At 42.3% G+C, this 21,349-nt stretch overlaps 1 protein-coding gene across 1 annotated transcript in view; it reads right to left on the reverse strand.

Moving 5' to 3' along the window:
* Positions 1–21,349, reverse strand: part of LOC122559324 (protein kinase C-binding protein NELL2-like) — a 360,484-nt gene that overhangs the window by 142,169 nt on the left and 196,966 nt on the right. Inside the window, exon 14 of the mRNA XM_087997004.1 lies at positions 3,945–4,067. Within this exon, the coding sequence (XP_087853130.1) occupies positions 3,945–4,067 (123 nt within the window). The remainder of the gene's footprint in view (positions 1–3,944; positions 4,068–21,349) is intronic.

The raw sequence follows: 21,349 nt of genomic DNA on the forward strand, positions 1-21,349 counted from the left end.
AATGTCAATACTCCTGATCCTCGGATGCTGCCTGACCTGCTGTGCTTTTCCAGCACCACCCTCTCGATTCTGATTTCCAGCATCTGCAGTCCTCACTTTCTCCTAATGAAAGACTCACCCAGATTGTTCCTACTTCCTTCATAAGCTGCCTGACCTGCAGTAAATTTCTATATTTTCTGTATTTGCTTTTGATAGAATAAGCTGACGTAGAAATGTCAGTGTATTTTGACCCTTTTAAATCTTTTGATTTTGTTTCGAGGTAATTTTTTTCATTCATTCATGGGGTGAGGATGTCACTGGCTGATCCAGCTTTTGTTGTTCATCCCTAGTTGCCCCTTGAGAGGGTGGTGGTGAGCTCCCTTCTTGAACCATGGTAGTTCAACTGCTGTAGTTAGGGTGGCAAGGTAGGACACTGATTACCGCTGCGCCAGGGACCACGGTTCAATTCCAGCCTCGGGCGACTATCTGTGTGGAGTTTGCACATTCTCCCCGTGTCTGTGTGGGTTTCCTCCGGGTGCTTTGGTTTCCTCCCACAGTCCAAAGATGTGCAGGTCAGGTGGACTGGGCATGGGAAATGCAGGGACATGGGGGCGGATCTAGGTGGGATGCTTTTTGGAGGGTCAGTGTGGACTCAATGGGCTGAATGGACTGCTTCCTCACTGTAGAGATTCAAGATTCAAAATGCCCTTCGGCAGGAGTTTCCATTCTACTCCATGAGAGCACAGATGATCTGATAATCCTCAACCACACTTTTGTGTGTTTTCCCCAGAGCCTTTGATTCAGCCTTGGATTTATTTCATGACCCAGCATCAGCAGCCCTCTGCAGCAATGAATTCCACATTCACTACTGTCTGAGAGAGGCAATTGTAAATGATGTGATTGTCACAAGCCAAGAATAATCTGGGGTCCAAACTCTGTCACCTCATTCACTTTTGAGTACAATTAACACTCTGGTACTCAGATGATAAGATTATTTTTACATACTCCAAAAAGTCTCTTTATACAAGCGAGGCGAAACTGAGGACTGCAGATGCTGGAGATCAGAGTTGAGAGTGTGGTGCTGGAAAAGCGCAGCAGGTCAGGCAGCATCCGAGGAGCAGGCATCCTGATGAAGGGCCTTTGCCCAAAATATCGATTCTCCTGCTCCTCGGATGCTGCCTGACCTGCTGTGCTTTTCCAGCATCACACTCTTGACTCTTAATACAAGCTGTTTAGTTTGCCCTGATCATTGCTTCACGAAGGAACTGAACTTTTTAGGAGTTTGGAGCTGAGAGTGAAATTGGTCAATGCTAAAACTGGAAGCTGATCTTCTTTGCTTCTCACTTCTTTGAAATAACTGCACAGAAGCCAGTATCCCATCACTAAGTCAGCCTTTATTTGCTTGTGCACAGTACACTGGCTGTGGCCAGACAGCTCAGAGTTGAGAGTGTGGTGCTGGAAAAGCACAGTAGGTCAGGCAGCATCCGAGGAGCAGGAGAATCAATGTTTCAGGCAAAAGCCCTTCATCAGGATTCCTGAATCTCCTGCTCCTCGGATGCTGCCTGATCTGCTGTGCTTTTCCAGTGCCACACTCTCGGCTCTAATTTCCAGCATCTGCAGTCCTCATTTTCACCCAGACAGCTCAGAGTCAGTCCCTGAACTGAGGAGATTCTAATAAATCCCCTATTTATATCGGTCAGCCAGGGCTTTCCTGATTGGCCCAGGTTAACAACCCCAATCAGGGATCTCGTAGTTGGTTCCAGCCTGGTTCCAACCACTACATTCTTAAAACAATTACTCAAACTCCTTAGAATGTGACCAAAATACAAATTTTGGTCACATTCTAAGTCATAGAGTCATAGAGATGTACAGCATGGAAACAGACCCTTCAGTCCAACTCGTTCATGCTGACCAGATATCCCAACCCAATCAAGTCCCATCGGCCAGCACCTGGATCATATCCCTCCAAACTCTTCCTATTCATATACCATCCAGATGCCTTTTACATGTTGTAATTGTGCCAGCCTCCACCACTTCCTCTGGCAGCTCATTCCACACATGTACCACCCTCTGCATGAAAAAGTTGTCCCTTATGTCTCTTTTATATCTTTTCCCTCTCACCCTAAACCTATGTCCCCTAGTTAGTTGCAGGTGGATAGGATAGTGAAGAAGGTATTTGGTATGTTTTTCTTTTTTGGTCAGAGTATTGAGTACAGGAGTTGGGAGGTCATGTTCCAGCTGTACAGGACGTTGGTTAGGCCACTTTTGGAATATTGCGTGCAATTCTGGTCTCCTTCCTATTGGAAGGGTGTTGTGAAACTTGAAAGGGTCCAGAAAAGATTTACAAGAATATTGCCAGGGTTGGAGGATTTGAGCTATAGGGAGAGGTTGAATACGCTAGGGCAGTTTTCCCTGGAGTGTCAGAGGCTGAGGGGTGACCTTATAAAGGTTTATAAAATCATGAGGGACATGGAGCAGGTAAATAAACAAGGTAAGTCAATGGAACATAAAACTTGACACAGCAAAAATGTAACTGCCGATTCATTTCTGCTGCTCCCATAGGCCAATGTCACCCTCTTTGACTTTGTAGCCAAATGCATGGAGCGTTGTTGCGGCAAGGTGGCAATGTCCCTACCTCAATGTCCCTACATTCAAGTCTCATCTGCCCCAGAGGTGCGAAATGACAAAACAGGCTGCTGCAGAAATATCTGTTGCCAATATCACCAGGCATTCCCAGGGTCTGTTAAATTCAACAAAGCCATTTTTCTTGACCCACTCAGTTATCCCAGGTATAAGACAATACCAAGGTTATCTCCACTCCAATGGCTATTTCTGGAAGCATGGTTGTATCTATTGGCCCTGGTTAATTTTGATCAAAGAGAGACTTTGGGATGGAAGGATTTCACTGAAATATTTACAGGACTGCAGAATTATTCTGTTTTATTTTAGAAATCTGCACTTTCAGTGACATTACATTGAGATTCATTTGGCTGATGCAGCAGCTATACATATAATATATTGATCATTGAGTATATTTAAGACAGAACTAGATAGGTTCTCAATTGTCAAGGGCGTCAAAGGTTATGGGGAGAAAGTGGGTGAATGGAGTTAAGAATCTTATCAGCCATGATTGAATGGCGAAGCAGACTTGATGGGCCGAATGGCCTTTTTCTGCTCCTATGTCTTGTGGTCTTATGGTGTAATACAGTCAGTTTCTGTATAATGCAATGGCTGTGTTCTTGTATAACCCCGCGTTACAGAAAAATCATGCTCTACAAACAGCGCTTAAAGTGTTGGTGACTTAATCGTGTTGCAACCAACACATGTTTTAAAAGTTCGCACTTTAGAAATAACATCCCCAATTTGTCAATTGTGTTACAGCGAATTCGCACATTATGGCCGAATGGCCTGTAAGTTTAACTGACTGCTCCATAAACACCGTGGGAAATTTTAACTGACATATTCAGCTGAAATGGCAAGCTCCAATTCAGATTTCGACAAGCCACAGAACAAAGAATTGCAGAAGCAATCAGAAACAAAATCAGAAATTGCTGGAAAGACTCAGCAGGTCTGGCAAAATCTGTGGAGAGAAAGCAGAGTTAACGTTTCAGGTCTTGTTCAGTGGACTCGAAATGTTACTCCACTTTCTTTCCACCTGCTGAGTCTTTCCAACAATTTCAGATTTTGTGTCAGATTTCAATAAGGTTTATTCGCTGGTGGAGGTATTCGTGAGTTATTGGAAATTAGAACTCTCAACATCAGTCTGATATTGATTGCATTTTCATTTGTACCCCAAGATAACCCTCTGACAGGTCATCTGCCAAAGTGGAAAAAGACTGGCTCCATTTAAGGAACACAGTAAACATTGCGCCATGGTGCTTAGAAAGAAAGTTTTATTAAGGTCTCACGACCGACAGTGTTAAAGTTTCAAGAATAGATTGCTGATATATATTGGCAGTACTTACCTTTACAGTGGGTACCATTACCAGTATATCCTGGTTTACAAATGCAGTTGTGACCTCCAACAGTGTTAAAGCACAGAGCATTCTCATCACAGCTGTGTTGATTTGTGCTACATTCATCATGATCTAAGAGAAAGAGAAGGAAATTGTCATGTGCATTATAATAAACGCAGTTATAAGCAAATTGCATTTCCTAAATTCACATAACTTATGAATTTTTATTTTTTGAAATAATTCCCTTTTATTGTAGCCTCTCAGAAACATGGTGAAGCATTCCAAATGCAAGGAGTCGAGTTTGAATAACAATTGAAAGAACTGCAGATGCTGTAAACAAGACACAAAAACAGTAATTGCTGGAAAAGCTCAGCAGATCTGGCAGCATCTGTGGAATTCTGAGGAAGGGTTACTCGACCTGAAACGTTAACTCTGATCTCTCTCCACAGATGCTGCCAGACCTGCAGAGCTTTTCCAACAATTTCTATTTTTGTTTCAATTTTGAATTATCCTCATTTACCATGCATTTCTCAAGACAACTAAAAATACCCATTCCTTACTTTGCTCCAAGATTTTCAATTTACATGCTAAAAAAAACCCATGACTCATGCTGCAGCTGTACAAAACGCTGGTGCAGCCGCACTTGGAGTATTGCGTACAGTTCTGTTCACCGCATAATAGGAAGGATGTGGAAGCTTGGGAAGGTGTTCAGACGAGATTTACTCGGATGTTCCCTGGTATGGAGGGAAGGTATTATGAGGAAAGGCCGAGGGACTTGAAGCTGTATTTGTTAGAGAGAAGAATGTTGAGAGGTGACCTAGTTAAAACATATGAGATAATCAGAGGGTTAGATAGGGTGGACGGTGATAGCCTTTTTCCTCGGATGGTGATGGCTAGCATGAGGGGACATAGCTTTAAACTGAGGGGTGATAGATATAGGACAGATGTCAGAGGTAGCTTCTTTACTCAGAGAGTAGTAGGGGCATGGAATGCACTACCTGCAACAGTTGTAGAGTTGCCGACGTTAAAGTCATTTAAATGGGCATTGGATAGACGTAAGGATGAAGATGGAATAGTTTAGGTTAGATGGACTTCAGATTGGGTTCACAGGCCAGCGCAACATTGAGGGCTAAAGGACCTCTTCTGCACTGTAATGTTCTATGTTCTACGTTCAATGGTCTTCCATGGGCTTATTAATATTTAACTGTTGTCTTGGCCTGTCCATTTTAAGATCACTCTGCATGGACTCCATGTAATTCACGGTTAGTGTCTTGAGTGTGCAAAACTATAGGAACATAGAAAACCAGACCAGGAGTAGGCCATTTGGTCCTTTGGGTCTGCCCTGCTATCAACACGAGCATGGTTGATCATCCAATTCAGTATCCAATTCCCATCCTCTCCCCATACCTATTGCCTGGTCTCGATGTCATTGGCTATGAGGAAAGGTTAAAAAGAATTGATTGGTTTCACTGGAAAAATGGAGAGGAGACCTAATAGAGGTATATAAAATTATGAGAGGCATAGGTGGGTTAGATAGTGAGAGGCTTTTTCCCAGAGTTGAAGTTTCAATTACAAGGGGACACAGATTCAAGGTGAGAAGGGGAAAGTTTAAGGGAGATGTGCGAGGAAGGTTTATCACACAGAGAGTGGTAGGAGCCTGGAATGCACTGCCTGAAGTGGTGGTGGAAGTGCGCAGATTGGAGACATTTAAGAGGCATCTGGATGGTTACATGAATAAGGAGGGAATAGAGGGATACGGAACAAATAAGGGCAGAAGGTTTATTTTTTAGTTTTGTTAGGGCACAGGCTTGGAGAGGCAAAGGGCCTGATCCTATGCTGTATTTCTCTTTTGTTCTTTTGTCTACCTTTTGATTCCTTTAGCCCTAGGAACCACATCTACCTCCCTTTTGCATTCAGAAGATAAAAGCTGTTTGTACTTGGCCGATTGTATTTAATGTTTTCCTTCTGAACTGTGACAGAATGCAGGCAGTGCAGAAGTCAATGGGGTCTGTGTAGCACTGACTTCGAGGGTGCTAAGAGAGAATGTAACTAGAGAGAGGTGAAGTGTGTAGCCTGGTAGCTGATCAGTGACTGCGGTGAGAGAATGTGGCTGTATGTATGAAGTGGCTCCATGCCTTGGGTGATGTGTTTTTGTGGCAACAGTGCCATTATGTAGTCAGTGAGGGACAATAGTGGATTGCCAAAGCTGGCCTCTCCAGGCGCACAGTCACCTTTTCAAGATGGCATGGGCACAAAGGATCCAGTCTTTGACTGTTTATCCAGTGAATGACATGTTGTTGTCATAAGGGTGTCTGATAAAATGGCATGGTGATGCCATATATACAGAGAAGCCAATTAAAGTGGTAAGATACAGCGATAGAATTCTTCAACGAACCCTCCAAAAAACATGATGCAAATTCGACTTATCCAAAAGAACATAACCTTCAGTTCTACATTTTTATTTGGAATATAAACTTGAAAAAATGGAAATTTGGACACTGCTGCGTTTCAGGGAAGATATCTTTTTTTAACAACTCTAAGGTCAAAAGGGGCGACATGGCGACTCCGTGGTTAGCACTACTGCCTCACAGCACCAGGGACCCAGGTTCAATCCCAGCTTTGGGTGACTGTCTGCATTGAGTTTGCACATTCTCCCCTTGTCTGCGTAGGTTGCCTCCAGGTGTTCCAGCTTCCTCCCACAGTCCAAAGATGTGCAGGTCAGGTGAATTGGCCATGCTAAATTGCCCAGTGTTCAGGGATGTGTAGGTTAGGTGTATTAGTCAGGGGTAAATGTAGAGCAATAGGGTAAAGGAATGGGTCTGGGTGGGTTGCTCTTCAGAGGGTTGGTGAGGACTTGTAGGGCCAAAGGGACTGTTTCCACACTGTTGGGAACATATGGAGAAGCTCGTTTTGATAAGCAGGCTCCAGGTGTTTTTGGGTTGAAAAATGCTTAGCAACAGCTTTTGGCTGTTTAAGTTGCAGTTTGACAAGGGGCTGCTATACTTGAAACTCTAAGAAACCAGACAGAGCCATTCTGGCTCAGTCTCCCTCATCCATTGGAAGAAAGAGAAAACAACACTGAAAGACTTTGAAAAGAAGAGTTTGAATTCAAGCAAAGATCTAGGACCAACTGACCGACTCCTGATCTTCTGCAGTCAACAACATGGTACCACTCCCAAAAACCCAAAAGGACTGGACGAAAGTCACTTCATTAAACTCTTGTGGCTTGGAATTAGGATCCACAGAATGTAATCCTTTTTTGTCTATATGATCCGTTCCTGTAGTTTCTGTCTTAATGTCCTATTTGTGAGCAAACATGTGTGTACATATTTGGATATCAAGAGAATGTAGTCTAAGTCTGCATATTAGCAATTAGTGATTCATTTTGCCACTTGTTAAAGGATAAGATCTGTTTCCTTATTTACAGCAGGATCTTCATCAGATGGATCAATGGGCTGAGAAGTGGCAAATGGGAGTTTAATTTAGATAAATGCGAGGTTCTGCATTTTGGGAAAGCAAATCTTTGCAGGACTTATCACTTATTGGCAAGGTCCTAGGGAGTGTTGCTGAACAAAGCGGTCTTGGAGTGCAGGTTCATAGCTCCTTGAAAGTAGAGTCGCAGATAGATAGGAGAGTGAAGAAGGCGTTTGGTATGCTTTCCTTTACTGGTCAGAGCATTGAGTACAGGAGTTGGGAGGTTATTTGGCGGCTGTACAGGACAATGGTTGGGCCACTGTTGGAATATTGTGTGCAATTCTGGTCTCCTTCCTATTGGAAGGATGTTGTAAAGCTTGAAAGGGTTCAGAAAAGATTTACAAGGATGTTGCCAAGGTTGGAGGATTTGAGCTATAGAGAGAGGTTGAACAGGCTGGGGCTGTTTTCCCTGGAGCATCGGAGGCTGAGGGGTGACCTTATAGAGGTTTATAAAATCATGAAGGGCATGGATAGGATAAATAGACAATGTCTTTTCCCTGGGGTGGGGGAGTCCAGAACTAGAGGGTATAGGTTTAGGGTGAGAGGGGAAAGATGTAAAAGAGACCTAAGGGGCAACTTTTTCACGCAGAGGGTGGTACGTGTATGGAATGAGCTGCCAGAGAAAGTGGTGAAGGCTAGTACAATTGCAACATTTAAATGGCATCTGGATGGGTATATGAATAGGAAAGGTTTGGAGCGATATGGGCCAGGCGCTGGCAGGTGGGACTAGATTGGGTTGGGATAGCTGGTCGGCATAGACAGATTGGACTGAAGGGTCTGTTTCCATGCTGTACATCTCTATGACTTTATGACTTTATTGATAAAAGCTGATTGCTATAGTCAACAGTTAAAGTCCAGTAAATTAACCAAATTAGTGGCTCAATTGGTCATTTATAATTTGTGATTGCTCATGGAATACTGATACTTCATTATCAGTTGAAGAGGGAAAAAGGAGTATCTTAAGTGAGGAGAGAAACATGGTGAGGTGGAGAGGTGTAAGGATGGAGTCTTAGAGCATGGGACTGAGGCAGATGAAGGCAGCACTGCCAAAGTTAGAATGGTTAAAACTGGGGATCCTCAAGAGACTATAATTGCAGGAGTGTAGAGACCGTAAGGTTGTTGAGTTGAGTTTGTTATGGACATGGGAAAGAGTGAGTTCAATCAGAGCTGCCAGACGTCAGGGAAAAAAAAAATAAAAGTGTGCTGTTTAAGACCATAAATATATTCCAATTAATGAACTTGAAGCTTTGTATTTGAATGCAGCTGGTCGACCAATCAATTAAATTTTCATTCTTAGGCTTTATTCCAGCTGCCCACCTTCAGTTGCAGCTTCCTATACTCCCAGATATCTGTTGTTAACCAATAAAAGTTGAGGGATGAACAGCACAAAGAGTTCTGAATCTACCATGGGATTATAAATGCAGTGCACCAAATCCTGGCAAATGATGGAGTGTGTTTGATCTTGTATGACAAATCTCTGCTTCCTACTCCTGTTTTTAACCTAAAAAGAACAAAAACAAAAAAACAGTCTATAGGGATATCTATTTGGAAGATGCTTTCTTTTTAAAAAGCAGGAAAATAAGTGATCTGCAGGAGGGTTGAGAGTTACAAGCAAAACCAGACAGGCACAGAGTCATCAGCACAGTAAGGTTTAGAAATCATCAGGAGTTTACAGACATCAGTTCTGGATGGTGGAAATCATTCAGTTTCTGTGAAAATATTAAGACATATTTTGATCTTGGGTGAGGCCAGTAAGCTTTTTTTTTCAAAAAGAACTCCAGAATCTAAGTTATTTACTGAAATAATGAAGTTGCAAGATTTAATAATTTAAAACAAAATGACTTGTTTCTATGTAAGAATCAAACAAAGAAAACACTAAATCACTGTGCAACCAACTACAGAGGAAGCTTGATTATCTGACATTCGATTATCTGAATTTTGGATTATCCGGCAAGATCGCAAGGTCCTGATGCTTGGCTAAAGTGTGTTGTCCGGTATTCGATTAACTGAATGAAATACTCCCCACCCATGGCCTTCGGATAATTGAGGTTCCTCTGTACACACTGAAATGGGAATCAACATAAACTAAACATGAATTAGCCAGAGACTAGGTTGAGGTCATGGCATATTGGTATTGTCCCTATGTTAGTAATTCAGAGCTCCTGCATTAATGCTTTGAGGTTGTGGGTTCAAGCTCCACCATAGTAGATAGTGAAATTTGTATTTGATTCTAAAGGTGACCAGGTAACCATTGTTGTAAAAATCCATCTGGTTCACTAATGTCCTTATGAAAAGGAAGACTGCTATCCTTATCTTTGTGTGACTCCAAATCCACAGCAATATGGTTTATTCTTAATGACCCTCTGGGCATTTAGAAATGGGCAATAAATGCTGGCAAACCCATGAACAAATTCAAAGCTTTATATTGCAGATATAACTAAGAGCTGATTTTACACATTAGCTCAGCAATCCATTCAGCGTGTGTGATATCAATCTCAGTCACAAAGTCCTTCAGAATCTCACTCCTCTTCTAAGCTTTGGCTGACAGCAGCATATTGCCAACTTGAATTCCATGAGCACAGTCTTCAACAAAAGTAACACAGGTTTGCAGAACTTCCTCAATTCTGCTTACGGATCACATAAATTTCACAAGGTTTAGTTTCAAGTAGTAGAAAGTGTCTAGTAACTGTCTGCCTACCGATTCTCAGTTTCAGTATCTAGCCTGCATGGACAGCTCTGTTGAGACCATCAATCTGAGCCCTGATGGGTCTGTATACTTTTATCTGGTTTCATCCCATTTCGGTCTTAGAAGTTTTGGTTTTCAGTCTTAGTAACTGGAAAGGGTCAGTTTTTCCCTTACTATTTCCCCCTTTACAGAGAAACATAGAAAATAGGAGTAGGATGAGACAATTCGGCCTTTCAAGTATCCTCCGCCATTCATCACGATCATGGCTGATCCTCCAACTCAATAGCCTAATCTTGCTTTCTCCCCATAACCTTTGATCCCATTCGCCCCAAATGCTATATCTAGCCAGCTCTTGAATACATTCAATGTTTTAGCATCAACTCCTTCCTGTGGTAATGAATTCCACAGGCTCACTACTCTTTGGGTGAAGAAATGTCTCCTCATCGCCGTCCTAAATGGTCCACCCTGAATCCTCAAACTGTGACCCCTGATTTTGGACACCCCCACCATCAGGAACATCTTCCCTGCATCTACCCTGTCTAATCCTGTTAGAATTTTCTTCAAAATCACAGATTCTGTTACGGGGTCTAAGTGTTCTAAAAAAGATTGTCATATAAAACGAAACTCAAAAGCTTGTCTTTTATTGAGTGATTTTGTATGGTCCCTTTAAAGATTATTGGTTTGGTCACTCAATGCCACCCAGGTCATATAGGGCTGGCATGGATGGTGTAGGTCGCACACACCCATACTTACACCGAAAATTGGTGTCCTACAACATGGGGACACCATCTGATAAGTCAGCATGTTTATGGCAGGAATGCTGACAAACTTGAATCAAATGTGCTAATGGATGTCCAAGAGTCCCACTAGATTTTCCTCTCTCGTCTGATACAAGAGAAAAATAAATCATGCATATTTTCATATTCTTGAAATTCTCTATTTTTCTGCCTCATTCAATGTAATGTTTTAGTATATTGTTCTCTGCTTCCTTTCATTTCCAGTATTTCACTTCAAAGATTTTCTTTCCAAATCCTTTCACAATTTCCTTGATACAACGTACTGAACTGTCACCTTTATGTTCTGTGTTTTTCGTAGTTATTTGATTCTAGTCATCTTGGTTTCTTCAACCCCACTTCTTTTTGACATATAATTTTGATTGGAAACTCACTGCAACAGCTCCCACTGGATACAGAAGGTGTTGTGTCTTCCAAGAATTAAATGCACTGACAAACAACATGAGTGACAACTGCAGCATGTTACATGAAGTTCTCCGAAGTCAACCTGCCTTATATCACTTGATATCATTAAAATACTGTCTCAACTAGGAAAGAGTTCTCTTTACAAACCACAAATACTTTGCAAACAATACAGCTGGTGTTCTAGTTTAAAAATGCAGTTACATTTACATTTCAAGATTTGAAAATGTTTCACCGTGGGATTTGAATGATTTGATTTGATTTATTATTGTCCTATGCATCTAGGTTCTGTGAAAAGTTCTGTTTTGCATGCAGTATAGGCACATCATATCATACAGAGTGTATTAGGGTAATAGAACAGAGTGAGGAATACAATGTTATGGCTGCAGAGAAGTGCATAAAGAGCGAGATCAACATTAAATTTAAAATTTGAGAGGTCCATTCAGAAGTTTAATAACAGTGGGGAAGAACCATTAATACATGCAAAGTCCTGAATCTGTTGGCACGTGTGTTTAAGCTTTTGTATCTTCTGCCTGACGAAAGAGGTTGGAAGAGATTATAAATGGGGTGGGAGGGGCTTTTGATCACACTGGCTGCCTTCCCAAGACAGTAGGAATTGTAGATGGAGTCAATGGATGGGAGGTTGGTTTACATGATGGACCGGGCTGTGTTCACAACTTTCTGTAGTTTCTTACAGTCCTGGGTAGAGCAGTTGCCATGGCAAGCCATGATGCATCCAGGTAGAATGCTTTCTATGGTGCATCTATAGACGGCTTAATTTTCTTTACATTCGACAGTGGAGTTAACCAAGTTAGTAAAACCATTCCTGCCTCATGTTGTTTGGAGATTTAGGCCCTGAAATTGGTTCACCCAAGCCTTTTATTATTAATTATTTGATTATTCATTCACAGGATGAGGGTGTCGCTGGCCAGAGCAGCATTTAAATCAACCACATTGCCATCAGTCTGGAGTCACATGTAGGCCAGACCAGATAAAGATAACAGGTTCCTTCCCTAAAGGGTGTGAGTGATACAGATGGGTTTTTGCCTCACAATTGACAATGGATTCATGGACATCAGCAGGTCGTTTTTGATTGAATCCAAATTCCACCACCTGCAGCAGTGCAATTCGAGCCCATGTCCCCGGAACATGACCTGGGTTTCTGGATGAACAGCACAGCCATAATGCCAGTAGGCCATCATCTCCACCGTACCAAAAACAATAGGCTCAATGCACACCAGTGTTCTTGTTGCTCTCTCCATGTGCACAGAAGCTTGTAATTACTTTTTAAAAACCTTCACCTGTTTAGGAGTTTCCGGCATTGGTCCCTCAAGACTACATTTTGTGCCATCTGTAATTTTCTGAATGTAGCTATCCTTATGCTGCAAAAAACTGAATTTTGCAAAAGGATCCTCAAACAGATTTGAGACACCCTCTTGCATTTACTCCCAACTGGGTACCAGACTCTAGATTCATCTTTTCCATGAGTCTCCTGGGCCTTAATGAAGGGAGCGATACATCTGTCATGTTGGATGTTTAGGTAAGTATTCTGCACCAGAGAAACAGATCCAGTATCCCTTGGCCTTACTTGATTAAATCATGAAATAAAATTAAAATATTCTTAAAATATTTGTAAGGCAGAAGTACATAGATTCTTGACTACCGAGGGAATGAAAAATTATTGGGGATATGAAGGAACAGAGAATAAAAACTTAAAGAACTGTGGATACTGTAAATTAGAAACAAAAATAGAAATTGTTGGAAAAGCTCAGCAGGTCTGGGAGCATCTGTGGAGAGAAATCAAAGTTAACATTTTGGGTGCAGTGACCCTTCCTCAGAACTACGAAGGAAGGGTTGCTCAAGTGAAATGTTAACTCTGATTTCTTTCCACAGATTTTGCCAGATCTGCTGAGCTTTTCCAACAATTTCTATTTTCATTAAAGGAATATAGAGTTGACGTTAAAATCAGATCAGCCGTGATCTAATTGAATGACAAAGCAGGCTTGAAAGAACAAGTGGCCTACTCTTGTTCTTTGTGGCGTGTTTGTATATACAAACATAGAAAATAGGAGCAGGAGTAGGCTATTTGGCCCTTCGAGCCTGCTCTGCCACGCAATAAGATCACGGCTGATCATCTATGTCAGTCCCCTGTGCCCATTTTGGTCTAAGAACAATGTCTAACTTCTTCTTGAATAGAACCCAGATAGTGAGGGGTTAATTCTTGGAACAAAATCCGAGCTTCCAGGCACTAAACTCTTTAGGTACATAATTGTTTTTAAGATTTCAGAAAGTTGTTTTGCAGCATGTACTTTTTCTCTCTCTTGAAGTGAGTGAGACCTCATGCAATTCTGAGAGCTCAAAGCTAACAGTGTGTGACAGCTCAAATGTCCTGCGTTAGTCACATTCAGTGGGCTGTGACAAGGTAAATGACACCAATTACCTGATATAATTACTACCTCTGACAGTATCTTTCCCCCCCAGTGATTGTTTGATGAGTTTTGCAATGCCGGCATTGTCAATTCCATCTTCATCCACAGCCCTCTATTGCTGTCAGCACTCCTCACACAGCCATTGATTAACTGTTGCTATTACAGCAGCTGACTCCCAATATCACAAACTGATTAGTCAATTCAGTTAGTTCCAGAAGAAACTAAATATTTACAGTGGTATTTTGTTGATATCTTAAAGCGACAGTTGCACATTGCTTTAGAAATGAGACAAAAATCAATTCACCAGCCTAAATGATTCCAAAATTCAAATATTGCTGAAAACCATTTGCAGGGACACGCGTCCCTTGAAAATAAGGTTTCTGCACATGTGCAGAAGGACAATTACGAAATCTGCACCATCTGTGCACATTTGGATGTAATTGGATTTTGACTAAAATGTAAAAGAAAGCATTTCTTTTCAAGATCATTACCTCCGCTATTCTTCCATCTGCAGCATATGTTTGAACTTGATAACTACCTACGTCTCAGGCAGGAACTCACTAAGTTTATGATAACTTTCTTCCCTTAACCAAAATTATCTATCAGAAATAGGTAGCGAATTATATAATCCAAGGCACAGGACATCTGTGAGATCTCTGAAATATGTCATGAGGGAATGCTATCAGATGTTGTGGATCGCACCACCACAGCTAGTTTCCTGGGTCATCCACTTGGAATGGTAGCTCTATTTAAACAAGTTAGAATATTAAGAACATAAGAACTAGGAACAGGATAAGACAGTTTGGCCCCTTGAGTTTGCTCTGCCATTTGATTTCATCTCGGTCTAAACCCCACCTTCCTGCCCACTCTTCATCACCCTTCAAACCATTAGTAATAAGAATTCCAAGATCAAAGAGCAGCAACAGAACTAAACATACTGAAATTGACAGCCTATATTACCATTCTAAAAAGAAGTAAACCATTCCAATGTGAAATATTTCAATGTGCATAACATATTAAAACTACAGTGCAATGCAAGGTCAACACTAATGGAAGTACATCAGAAAGCTGCCCTGGAATAATTAATCTCCATTCCAGCTTATTTTATTGAATACCGCATCATTTCCACCAACACCACATGCATTACACAGGCATTGGGGCCTCAAACTGAATCCAGTAATCTTATTGCCCTGCTTACACGGACACTCTGGCAGCTGCCATTTCTGATGGGTGGCAGGAATGGCTGCTTATTCCCAAAGGCAGGCCTTTTTTTTAAATGGGATCCCAATTGGAATTTTCAGAGATACTAGCATGAGTTCACACATGTGTCCAAACCATCTTTTGTTTTTAATTCATTCACAGGATAAGGGTGTCACTGACTGGGCCAGCATTTATTGCCCATCCCTAATTGCCCAGAGGCAGTTTAAGAGTCATCCACATTACTGTGGATCTGGAGTTACATGTAATTCAGGCCAGGTAAGATGGCAGTTTCCTTCCCGAAGGGACATTAGTGAACCAGATATCTTTTTCCCCCCTGACTACTGACAATGGATTCATAGTCATCAGTAGATTCTCCATTCCAGCATATTTTATTGAATTCAAATTTCACCATCTGCCATGATGGGAGTTGAACCCAGATCCCCAGAACATTATCTAGGTTTCTGGATTAACAGCCAAGTGATAATACCACTAGGCCACTGCCTTCCCTCTAAATCAAGCCAGCTGTTCCCTGAGGCATTGCTGCTCAGTCCTATAAGGAAGAAAGGAAGTTTACCCACTGTTATGGACCATGTCAGGCCACCTCAAAGTACTATAAGAATGTATCCTAGACCCTAATGTTTTCTTATTTTAAAGGCAGATGTAGTGTAGATATTCCAGGAGTGATGCAGCTGGTCAAACCATTTGGCTTTAAGCAAAACAGAATGTATTTAAACACTGCAGTTGAAAGACGAACAAAAGAAAACAAAAAAAGAATTTAGAATAACTTCACCATTTGGAAACCCAACCGACTCAAAATTGCAACTTAACGAAGGAGCTGTTCCAATTCCAACAACATCCCAAAAACACCCCTTGGTAAATTATATATTCAAACTCAGGTTTTTACAGGCAGGAGAGATTGCAGAGAGAAGAGTCAAGCAAGAAGCATCTGTTGAAGCATGGAACCTTGTTTCACAGTGACAGCTTCTCTGCTACCAGCAGTTTCTGAATGCCTGATAAAGAAAACAAAACTAGAAAAAAACCTGAATTGAGAGAACTGGCCATTCCCCTGTCATTGTTGAAAGTAGTCACTTTCGGACATATCGGCACCTCTGTCTTTACCACCCATCTTGGAAAAAAACCAACGACAAAATGACCTTTTTAAAGGGGCAGCATCATCACATAATTGAGTAGCCCTCACATGAATATGACCAGTCAATTCCTGGGTTGGGACTACTGACTTTCCCCATTCACCTTCCCTTCCATCTTACCTACCTGTACGTGGAGTAAAGACAGAGATTCACTGGAATATTTTGTCGACCAGTGAAATTGAAATAAAGCCCAAGTTCAGAATGACCTGGATCATGTACCCATTTGATGGAGGGAGGGCAATGGGTTGCCATGGGCTGATGCATTTCCCAGTTAACTGCCTAAGAGTAAGGTTCAACCCTCTCACAAAAGCATTTTATAAAAACAGTTGCTTTTATAGCGCAGGAGTTAATGTACATGCACAAAGACCTGGGTGCTGCTAGAATGTTTGCAATCATTTTTCACTGCATAACTCATTCCCAGATGAATTTTGTGAGCTATTTTTCGATATTGTTCTCTTCTCTACTCTCAGCGCCAAAGGGCAGACAAGAGCATTCCCAACACAGTCTTGAGCAGGAGAGAAGATGCATCACATCTCAATGTTCATTACATCTCTGCTGATCAAGAAAAATGGATGCCACACTTTGTAACAGGGACAGGAAAGAAAAGAGAAAAGTAAATTAAGTTGGATGGTTACTTATTTACAGGCCGAGTTTTTGTGACAATACCATAACAGGTGCACCCAATTTCAATTGGCAATTAAAGTGCAGAGTGTCCAAAATGGCAATGCATTTCCGACAGCAACAGAGAATAGTGAAATATCCTACAGGACCATAGATAAAAACATTAATTGGAGAAATGTTGTATCACTGACACTACAAGCTGTTATTTTTAGCTGGTCCTGGCAGGGATATTTTATGCTCATCATAATCAAACAGGTTTTCACACCCCTAATCAGATGGAGGGATAAAAACTGTTTTCCAACTGAACTGTGAAAGTATCTGTAATAACTTCCAGGCAACTTCTAATTTCCCTGGAGTGTGTGGTATTATTAACTGAGCACTAGGCCATGAGCAACCCTGGGAGCAGAGCCAGTGAACCCTGCAGTTCCAATTTAACAGAGCTGGATGATGAATAAATATTTGGCATAAATTGAGCATTCCATTGGAGTCTAGCTGATATGTTTGCTCTAGAAGACGCAAGGTAAATGCTACTCTTTTTTTTAAGCTTCACCAGACTTAAAAATGTAGTTATTGAGTTGTTATGCCTTATAGGCTACCACAGTCATATCTAAGCAGTGACGTCCATCCTCATTGTGTTAGTCTGAGCCTCTCTCTCTCTCTCCTGGCTGCTCAGGAAAGATATTTTTCAGTAGAGAGACCTGTTATTTGGGGCTTTGATTGCTCATGTTTATTTTAGTTTTGACTTTAGCTCAGTGGGTACGATTCTTGCTTATAGATGGTGTTGGTTCAATTCTTCTTTGGTAGACCTGAACATGAAATCGAGGACAACATTTTAGTCCAGTACCTAGGGAGTGCTGCACTGTCAGTTATGCCATGTTCAGATGAGATTATGACACCAAAGTCCTGTCTACCTTGTTCAGGTAAATGCAGAAGTTTCCATGGTACTATTTAGAGGAACAGCAGCAGAGCAGAATTATGGTTAATGCTGTTCCCTCAGCCAATATTACTGAAGGAGATCATTTTGTCAACATTACAGTCCCTCGAGTTGGAGCTTGCAGTGTACAAGGTGGCTCTTGTGTTCCCTACAGTGCAACAGTGATTACACTTCAAAAGGACTTAATTAACTACAAAACAATTTGGGACATCCTGTGGTCATAAAACTGCTTCTATGCTATTTGCATTTTATTTTCTTGTTGCTGGATGTTAGCAAAGACAAAGCAGAGATACGAAAGGCAGAACTTTGCTGGGGGATGTGTAGAGAAGTGGTGTCCTCGATATCGAGACCATCACTCCACAACGTCCCCCATGGAGTGTTGCTCAAGCGGTACCTGTCAGGCAGGAAAGAGATGGTCATGTGAGGGAACCTTGGTTGACAAGGGAGGTTGAATGTCTTGTAAAGAGGAAGAAGGAGGCTTACATAAGGTTGAGGAAACAAGGATCAGACAGAGCATTGGAGGGATACAGGATAGCCAGAAGGGAGCTGAAGAAAGGGATTAGGAGAGCTAAGAGAGGGCATGAAAAATCTTTGGCGGATAGGATCAAGAATAACCCCAAGGCATTTTATGCATATGTGAGAAACATGAGAATGACGAGATCGAGGGTAGGTCCGATCAAGGACAGTAGTGGGAGACTGTGTATTGAGTCGGGAGAGATAGGAGAAGTCTTGAATGAGTACTTTTCTTCAGTATCTACAAATGAGAGGGACTGTATTGTTGAAGAGGAGAGTGTGAAACGGACTGGTAAGCTAGAAGAGATACTTGTTAGGAAGGAAGATGTGTTGGACATTTTGAACAACTTGAGGATATATAAGTCCCCCAGGCCTGACAGGATATATCCTAGGATTATGTGGGAAGCAAGAGAGGAAATTGCAGAACTGTTGGCAATGATCTTTTCGTCTTCACTGTCAACGGGGGTGGTACAAGGGGACTGGAGAGTGGCGAATGTTGTGCCCCTGTTCAAAAAAGGGAAAAGGGATAACCCCGGGAATTACAGGCCAGTTAGTGTCACTTCGGTGGTAGGCAAAGTAATGGAAAGGGTACTGAGGGATAGGATTTATGAGTATCTGGAAAGACACTGCTTGATTAGGGACAGCCAGCACGGATTTGTGAAGGATAGGTCTTGCCTTACAAGTCTTATTGAATTCTTTGAGGAGGTGACTAAGCATGTGGATGAGGGTAGAACAGTGGATGTAGTATACATGGATTTTAGTAAGGCATTTGAAAAGGTTCCCCATGGTAGGCTTATGCGGAAAGTCAGGAGGCATGGGATAGAGGGAAATTTGGCCAGTTGGATAGAAAACTGGCTAACCGGTCAAAGTCAGAGGGTGGTGGTGGATGGTAAATATTCAGGCTGGAACCCAGTTACAAGTGGAGTTCCGCAGGGATCAATTCTGGGTCCTCTGCTGTTTGTAATTTTTATTAATGACTTGGATGAGGGAATCGAAGGGTGGGTCAGTAAATTTGCAGATGATACGAAGATTGGTGGAGTTGTGGATAGTGAGGAGGCTATTGTCGGTTGCAAAGGGACTTAGATATGATGCAGAGCTGGGCTGAGGAGTGGCAGATGGAGTTCAACCCTGTCAAGTGTGAGGTTGTCCATTTTGGAAGGACAAATAAGAATGCGGAATACAGGGTTAACGGTAGAGTTCTTAGTAAGGTGGAGGACCAGAGGGATCTTGGGGTCTATGTTCATAGATCTTTGAAAGTTGCCACTCAGGTAGATAGAGCTTGTAAGAATGCTATGGTGTATTAGCGTTCATGAGCAGAGGGATTGAATTCAAGAGTCATGAAGTGATGTTGCAACTGTACAGGACTTTGGTTAGGCCACATTTGGAGTACTGTGTGCAGTTCTGGTCGCCTCACTTTAGGAAAGATGTGGAAGCTTTGGAGAGGGTGCAGAGAAGATTTACCAGGATGTTGCCTGGAATGGAGAATAGGTCGTACAAGGATAGGTTGAGAGTGCTAGGCCTTTTCTCATTGGAACGGCGAAGGATGAGGGGTGACTTGATAGAGGTTTATAAGATGATCAAAGGAATAGATAGAGTAGACAGTCAGAAACTTTTTCCCCGGGTACAACAGAGTGTTACAAGCGGACATAAATTTAAGGTGAAGGGTGGAAGGTATAGGGGGAATGTCAGGGGTAGATTCTTTACCCAGAGAGTGGTGGGGGCATGGAATGCGCTGCCTGTGGGAGTGGCAGAGTCAGAATCATTGGCGACCTTTAAGCGGCAATTGGATAGGTACATGGATGGGTGCTTAAGCTAGGACAAATGTTTGGCACAACATCGTGGGCCGAAGGGCCTGTTCTGTGCTGTATTGTTCTATGTTCTATGTTCTAACCGGAGCACCCAGAATAAACCCACGCGGACACAGGGAGAATGTGCAAACTCCACACAGAGAGTCGTCTGAGGCCGGAGTTGAACCCTGGTCTCTGGCGCTGTGAGGCAGCAGTGCTAACCACTGTGCAACCGTGCTGCCCACTTGCAAGAAAGCTCCGCTTATGTCAACCCATGAAACTGCCATCTGGAACAAAGATGGGACAAAGTACAGCATTCCTACATGCAGCTGATGGCACATCAGCAATCAGTTCAGACTAGTTCTAAAGAAGTCACCTTTGACTCAGGACATTGACTCCATTTCACAATCTACAGATTTGGTGATGCTGGTGTTGGACTGGGGTGCACAAAGTTAAAAATCACACAACACCAGGTTATAGAACATAGAACATAGAACAATACAGCACAGAACAGGCCCTTCGGCCCACGATGTTGTGCCGAACATTTGTCCTAGCTTAAGCACCCATCCATGTACCTATCCAATTGCCGCTTAAAGGTCACCAAAGTTTCTGACTCTACCACTCCCACAGGCAGCGCATTCCATGCCCCCACCACTCTCTGGGTAAAGAACTCACCCCTGACATCTCCCCTATACCTTCCACCCTTTACCTTAAATTTATGTCCCCTTGTAACACTTTGTTGTACCCGTGGAAAAAGTTTCTGACTGTCTACTCTATCTATTCCTCTGATCATCCTATAAACCTCTATCAAATCACCCCTCATCCTTCGCCATTCCAATGAGAAAAGGCCTCGCACTCTCAACCTATCCTCGTACGACCTATTCTCCATTCCAGGCAACATCCTGGTAAATCATCTCTGCACCCTCTCCAAAGCTTCCACATCTTTCCTAAAGTGAGGCGACCAGAACTGCACACAGTACTCCAAATGTGGCCTAACCAAAGTCCTGTACAGCTGCAACATCACTTCACGACTCTTGAATTCAATCCCTCTGCTAATGAACGCTAATACACCATAGGCCTTCTTACAAGCTCTATCCACCTGAGTGGCAACTTTCAAAGATCTATGAACATAGGCCCCAAGATCCCTCTGTTCCTCCACCTCACTTAGAACCCTACCGTTAACCCTGTATTCCGCATTCTTATTTGTCTTTCCAAAATGGACAACCTCACACTTGACAGGGTTGAACTCCATCTGCCAGTCCTCAGCCCAGCTCTGCATCATATCTAATGCAGCCTTTGCAGCCGACAACAGCCCTCCTCACTATCCACAACTCCACCAATCTTTGTATCATCTGCAAATTTACTGACCCACCCTTCGACTCCCTTATCCAAGTCATTAATAAAAATTACAAACAGCAGAGGACCC

Source organism: Chiloscyllium plagiosum, unplaced genomic scaffold (assembly GCF_037043375.1).
Source record: "Chiloscyllium plagiosum isolate Xiang-an unplaced genomic scaffold, Cpla_swu_hap1 HiC_scaffold_19, whole genome shotgun sequence".
NCBI lineage: Eukaryota > Metazoa > Chordata > Chondrichthyes > Orectolobiformes > Hemiscylliidae > Chiloscyllium > Chiloscyllium plagiosum.